The following is a 7391-nucleotide window of genomic DNA, read 5'->3' on the forward strand; positions in this document are numbered from 1 at the left end:
GTCAAAGTACATGCACAAACAAATACTATCCAGAAATGACACATCATGACGGCCTGTTAACCATTTATATACTAGCAGTGTGTTTCTCATTGGTTCTAGAACAATCAATAAGACTCTCACATTGCAATTGGTCTAGATAAATCTATATCCAGTGGTTGTCAACATTTTAAGCATAACAAAATGTGACCCAATTTCAATGAAAATGATTCACTTATGTAAAAGTATATATGACATTTTGTGAAAAAGCTGTATGTGATGGAGGAAAATGGATATCATTTTTGGATTCAGCGTCCAGGAATTACTGTAGAATATGTTGAAATTTAAAGACAATAAAACCATCTAATATTTTCCTAAAGAAACTAATCTAACTAATCTACATCTATATATAATAGTAAGAAAGGGTGATACTAGTTAGTAAACATTTGTCATAAGATATGTTTGGTCAATTTTAAGAATGATATACTGTGTGTTATCATATTGGAATTTACGGTGAAAATAAGCTGAGCAATTCTATGTAATTTAAGAATACATTGTGTATTACTCTAAAATGATTAAACAAGGTATAATCATCTCCCAGTGGCTCAATGGTAAGTCTGAAGGCTTATGATGCTAAAAAAGCTAGGTTTCATTTATTACCCATAGTGGGCACAGCACAGACACCCCTTTGTGTAGCTTTGTGCTTAACTGCAAACAAACGGAGTACAATCAAGACTCAGATATAACTGATCAACTAATCTGAAGAAATGGTTGGAAAATTAATTTGTTTAGAATAAAATTCATTAAATCACATAACAGTGAGTTGAAAGCAAAATATTTTTTATCTTGTAATTGTTATTCTGAAAACTGTAGAATAGACCAAACCTGTCACCTATACTTCAAACAGCTTACTGAACTATTGTACAAGTTAATTTCTCTCAATTCTGAATATGTGGTCAGGACTTGTATTCACACTTACACTCTCATACATATCGAACCTAATTACATATCCATTATAATAAATTCTAGCTACAAAAATATGGTTCTAATTAACATTGTTTCAGAATATGTGAGTGCATTATTTTAAATTTTTCTTTTGATTTTCTTGCTAGAAGCAAACCACAACTCATAACTAGAATTATTGAGCTAAATAATTTTCTCCCTATGGTTTCATAAAGAGATGTTACATACTGTATGTAATACAGTTCCCACTACTTATAATACAAAATGTAAATAAGTTACTTAAAAAAAAAGAGTTGAAGAAAGAGCAAAATATATTCAAAGTATTTGCAATTTTTTTTATAAACAATCTGAGAAGAGGTAATTCAAATCTAGACGGTTATTTACTACTACTACATAAGGTTTTAAATACAGCATAAACCAGGGACTAAATGTATATGCAACAAGGAGAAAGCAGCTAAAGAGTGAAACTTCAGTAGCATCAAGACTGAAACATTGACAAACTAAATATAACAAACCTACAATCAAAACAAAATTATGAAAAACAAAAGAACTAAATCCTGAATAGCATATCTTGCCTCATCAGTCACAAATATAATAATGAAGGTATACTTGAAACAGGTTTTACCAGATTGCAGAAATCATCTCTTGCAAAGCTCCCAGATGGTCTTGGTATTTTTTCTGTAGTCATTTCTTCAAAATACCTGATCAGATTTTTCTGCATAGTATTAGTAAAAACCAGTTAGAAACAGAAATATACAGTGGCTTATTTCTTAAGGTCTAAACATTTCTGAGAAATTCTGAACATGCAACAAAGTTTTAGTTAAACAGAAATAAACCTTGACAAAAATAAGTACACTTAAAACACAAATAAAAGTATGCTACTAAAAATCTGATTCAGATCATGAGAAGTAATAAACATTACCATTGTATGTTTTAAATTTATGTAAAGAACTTTTAAGATTTATAGATGTATGTATGTATAGTTAAGTAATAAGAAAGAGCAGAGATGTTTTTCAGAAGTTATAAAAATATAGGTTTTACAGAATGTATTATCAAAACGCTATAATAAATACACACACATATTATAGATGGCAACTAAAATTTTAGTTTTGATATAATTTAGATTGGTCAGAAAAAACAGTCAAAAAAAGGTTCAATACTCTGCTTTTGCTGCTTAAGTTTTATGTATTATTACCTCATGAGATAAGTTTCAAAGTACAAAAATATACACCAAAATCATAAAACTTGCAATATTCAATAAAGGATAGCAGAAAATTGACAGTTATATATAATCTGTGAAGGTTCCTAAAAAATCTTCATTTGGATTTGGTATCTGATTTTATTCACACTAAACATGAGCAAAGACCTAGTAACGTATGTTAAGATACTTCGTATTATGACTGTAAATACAAACTGACATGCTCCAGTTCATATTTAAAGTTAACATATATTTCCGATATATACTTACCTTTCACACAGAAAGCTATCTTCCCTGTGCATCTGCTTTAGAGACTTGCTTGCCACTAGCCTGTATGCAACTCCCACCCACACTCACAAGATCTCCCGTGATTTGCACTACTGCACAATGTCTTTATTATGCAGCAAAAGCCCTCCACCAAAAGGAGATCGAAACAGCCTCCCTGTGCACTAGCTCCCTCTATGCTTTTGCACTCATGATCTTCATTCTGTGATGACGCAAGGAATACTAAGATGTACCAGAAGTGGGAACAAATAGTGGGAAGTGTGTGAGAGGTTAGTATCTATCGATAATACATTTTCAGGTACGGACAATACTCCGAGACAATACTCACCTCTCACACAGAAAGCTAGAATCCCTCCTTAATACGGTGAAGGGACCGGTGTGAAAGTTACCTAAACGAGCTCCTTTCAGAAAGCACCCGAAAGAAACCCTTGGAGTTTGATATCGAATGGCAGGAGCTCTACAAAGGCACACTCATGGGAGACTGCATCACAACTCTTTGGCCAGACTGGAAGGGGGTAAGAGGCAAACAAATCCCATGTATTGCAGGTATGGGCAGAATAAGAACATGGCCATCCAAGTACTTGCACACAAGAGGTCAGAGAACCAATATGTGTAGCATGGTTGGGTTGCATTCAGACTGTACGTAGTGCTCACAACTCTACTGTCAGACTTAGTGGACCAACACCAACTGCAGGAGGAGTGCACAGAATACATGAATTGATGTGTCTTGCCATAACTCTACTGTCAGACTTTTGGACTGATATCAGCTGCAAGAAGAGAGTGTGTGTGCAGGAGGAAGGCACAATTAGTCAGTAAGTGCACACCTCAACTCAACTGAACAGGAGATGATTGCAGGTAGTCAACTCCAATCCAAAACCAGGTGGCATTAGGTATGTGTCTTCTGGCCTGCGGTATGAGGAGGATCCCAACCATCTTTACCCCATGACCCCCTGCAGTAGTTCCATTTCCGTCATGCGGAACCTAAGACCATTGTGCCATATAGTGTCGAAAGCTTTCTCGACATCGAGAATCCAGTATGCCATCTTTTCCTGGTGCTTTGTTTTTTGGTAGCTTTTATAGCTAATTTTACCTCCGTTTCTGTAACTGTTTTGGTGAGTGGATAAGTAATTGTGTTTTCTGTTTCATCAATAGTTATTATTGTGTTTTGTATGTTAACAGGGAATTCTGGTGTATACATGGTTTTGTTTAGTTTAATGTGGTTATTAACTTTCTCGAAGAAGTGTGCATTCATATCTGGTTCCTGGTGTGTTTTAAATGTGTTTTGTAGGTGTACTTTAAATACCTCAGCATTTTCAGTGTTTCTGTATGGTGTCTTATTTTGTTTCTAAAGGTGGGTAGTTACTGTTTGGGTTTCATGTGTTGGTAAATCGTTTGAAGTGGGTCCAGAACTGTTTTGTCGTTTAGCTGTGAGCAGAAATTATCCCAGCTATCTTGTTTTCGTTGTCGGACTTCATTTCTTATTTTGTTTCTTAATGTATTTATTTGTGTGTTTTAAATTTAAGTGCGAGATTTCTGGTTTGTATGAATTGTCTGCTTAGTTTCCTTCTGTCTTTTATCATTTCTATAATTTGTGTGTGAAGTTGCTATGTTTGTGTTGTTATTGGTTGTTTATGTTTGGGTATAGTTTGTTTGCAATGCCAAATAACTCAAAATCAAATATACCACTCGCCTAAGGTATGTTTGTTTTTAGTTAAGCACAAAGCTACACAAAGGGCTATCTGTACTCTGGCCACCACGGGTATCAAAACCCGGTTTCTAGCGTTGTAAGTCCGCAGACATACCGCTGTGCCACTGGGGATGGCAAACAGTCTTTTCAGTTTATCAAAACTAAATACTTTTGAACGTAACAATTGAACAGTTTCTTTTTTTTTATGTGAACAAAATAGGCGACAAACATACGGCTGTGCTACTGGGGAGCTGGAAACAAGGACATTACCAGTTGGTTAGAGATCCTACTAAGAACAATGATATTTTATATTCATCGTTAACTTCTAATATAGAAATGGTTGATAGGATGGAGATTGGGAAACTTCCGGATGCGAGTGATCATTGTTCAATTAAATTTGATGTTTTGCTACATACGGAGAAATGGATTAATGACATTTTTTAAAATTCTTTTAAAGCAAATTTTGAAGGGATGAAAGAAAAGAATTATCTGCTGTCATTTTGGCAAATGAATTAAGTTGTGATACTGATGAAATGTGTGAAAAACGTTTGAATAACATTTTAAACATTCAAAAGAGGCATGTTCTTTATGTAAAAAAAAAGGGTGGCTGTAATTAACAAATTAGGTTGATTCACAAAGGGCACAAGGAATAAAAATAAAGCATTATAAATATAAAAAGTTCAAACTGACTTCAATGATAGGAGATTTGGATTATTATAGAAGATCAGCATAGTTGGTCAAAATGGAAATTACGAAGTCAAAATAACAATATGGAAAACAGTTAGCTGAAAATGTAAAAAGTAATAATAGAAATTTCGTTAAATGATAGAGTGGGAGTAGGCAAGGCCTTTGATGGATGGCACAAGAAGGCTACAGTGGCACCAGTTAGAGACGGGAGACTGGGGTGGAGCCACCACACCTTAGTCTTTTTTTTTCTTTCTTTGAGAAATGTAAGACGTGTGGTTAACGAGCAATATTTATGGGAAATTAAATATTAATATATATACAATGTACAAAGTCGAAATTTCCGTGGTTTTTGTTGTTGTTCCTCATATCACTCTGGCTCTTACGTAGTAATTACAGTTAATGTGTGAACTCCTAAACGTGATATGCCATCAACAGTTCATGTATTTTGTAGAAATTATGGTTCAATTTGGCTGAAATGGCGCCATTGAAAGACTAATATATAATGCTAATGGGATGGTTGATTGAATAAATCCTACTTTCTCTCCATTTTTAGTAGCAAACATTTATGCACTATATCCATACTGAATAGTTGCTAGATGGAAACAAGATGACCAATTTACTTCTGCGCTCGTTAAGAGAACATGAAGAAGTTTAAATAATGATAAAGATCCTGAGCCAGATATTATCTACCCAAGAGTTTTTAAAGAGGCTAAAGATTGGGTATGTGACCAACTTGCTACTATTTTTCCAAGTTTCTGAATAGTGGGTAGGTGCCAGAAGATTGGAAGTTGGCTAATAATAATCCTCTTTTCAAGGGGGTGGTAAAATTGCCCTAGTAATTATAGGCTTATTAATCTTACATAAGTGGTAAAAAAAGGTTCTCGAAACTCTGATAAAAATGCTTTGCAAAGTCACTTAACAAAGTTTGAAATTTTATTGAATAATCAACATGGTTTCACTGAAAGAAAATCTTGCCTTACTAATCTTTTGACATTCTTTGAAGATGTTATTACTTATGCAGATAGGGGTATGGATGTGAATTTGGAGTATCTGTATTTTCAGAAAGCATTTGACACACACATAGAAGTCTTGTTATAAAGTTACCTTTGTAGATGTGTGGGATAGGTTGGTTCATTGGATAGAAAACTGACTAGATGAAAGAAAGTAGAGGTTGTTACAGATGGAATTCATTCAGTCAAACTGGATTAGAGTCACGAGCTGGGTATGTCAGGGCTCAGCGTTAAGATTTTGGCTTTTTTGATTTACATCAATAACATAGATGAAGGAATGATCAATAGATAATTTAAATTTACTGATGGTATTAAAGTTTTGGGCGTTGCTGGTTGTGAGAAAAATGCTGCTGCTTTACAAAAGGATTATTTGGTTAGTTGGATGAATAGATGGCAGATATGGCTTTTAATTATAATAACTGCAAAATAATGCATGTGAGATATCAAAATTTGAATTATGTTAGTTTGTAGCACAAAGCTACACAATGGGTTATCTGTGCTCTACCCACCATTTCTATAACATTCCGTAATAGTTAAACGAACCTTTTTAATCAACATGTATATTATGTATTCAACGTAAACACCATTGTCGGCCTAACAACAATATCAGGTGGTAGTTTTGTTGCTGAACGACGATGCATATTGTTGAGCATTACCAAAAAAAAGTGGGGGGGGGGTGTGACCAAAGGACATACATTGACTTTTATAAATTGTTACGACAGCGGAAGTCACGTGACTCTGGTAACACTTAACGAGTTCTAGAAAGATCGGGGAAAATCACGAATAATCCAGTATTTGCTAGGCGCCCTCTATTCTTGTATAGAAGTGCGCCAGATAAAGCGAAATAATTAATCGGAATTAGAGATTGAAGATATAGATGGACAATTGAGTCAAGCGTGGTAGGAAGTAAAGTGCGTGAATCGTTCGTTGAGAATTATAGCGTGTGTTTAAGTGTGGAAATTAAGTTTATTGCAAAGTTGTATTGAGAAAGAATATACTAGTTTTATTTAAGAAAGGACTTGTATCGCTGAAGTTTCTCGGAAAGAATTTCTACGGGAAATTAACAAACGAACAGAGACGTAACAAATTGGCGTCAGAGAGTGGGACGGAAAATAAAATAAAAAAAAGAAGACGAAGATGGAAACGAGAGGTGGCAAATCAAACTACAGCTTAGCAGATTTGATGGCAGCAATACAAGAACAGCAAAAGAAACAAGAAGAGAGATTACAGCAGTTGTTGGAGGAAAAGAAAAGAAACAAGAAGAACGAGAAAATAAACAAAAAGAACGAAAAAAGAAACAAGAAGAGAGATTACAGCAGTTCTTGGAGGAAAAAAGAAAAGAAACAAGAAGAGAGGCAACAGCAGTGGCAAGAAAACCTGCAACAGTGGCAGCTAGAACAGCAAAATAAACAAGAGAGATTACAGCAGTTGTTGGAGGAAAAAGAAAAGAAACAAGAAGAACGAGAAAAGAAACAAGAAGAGAGACTACAGCAGTAGTTGGAGGAGAAAGAAAATAGTACAAGAAGAGAGACTACAGCAGTGGGTGGAGGAGAAAGAAAATAAACAAGAAGAAAGTCTCCAACAA

General features: G+C 34.6%; 1 protein-coding gene across 1 annotated transcript in view; it reads right to left on the reverse strand.

The window, feature by feature from the left end:
- The window catches only part of LOC106457086 (histone deacetylase 6-like), a 93026-nt gene extending 90538 nt beyond the window's left edge, over positions 1 to 2488 (reverse strand). Inside the window, exons 1-2 of the mRNA XM_022382905.1 lie at positions 2408 to 2488; positions 1565 to 1654 (exon numbers count right to left, since the gene is read on the reverse strand). Of these exons, the coding sequence (XP_022238613.1) occupies positions 1565 to 1627 (63 nt within the window). The 5' untranslated portion in view covers positions 1628 to 1654; positions 2408 to 2488. The remainder of the gene's footprint in view (positions 1 to 1564; positions 1655 to 2407) is intronic.
- Positions 2489 to 7391: the final 4903 nt, after the last annotated feature.

This window comes from Limulus polyphemus, unplaced genomic scaffold (genome assembly GCF_000517525.1).
Source record: "Limulus polyphemus unplaced genomic scaffold, Limulus_polyphemus-2.1.2 Scaffold290, whole genome shotgun sequence".
In the NCBI taxonomy this organism is placed as follows: domain Eukaryota; kingdom Metazoa; phylum Arthropoda; class Merostomata; order Xiphosura; family Limulidae; genus Limulus; species Limulus polyphemus.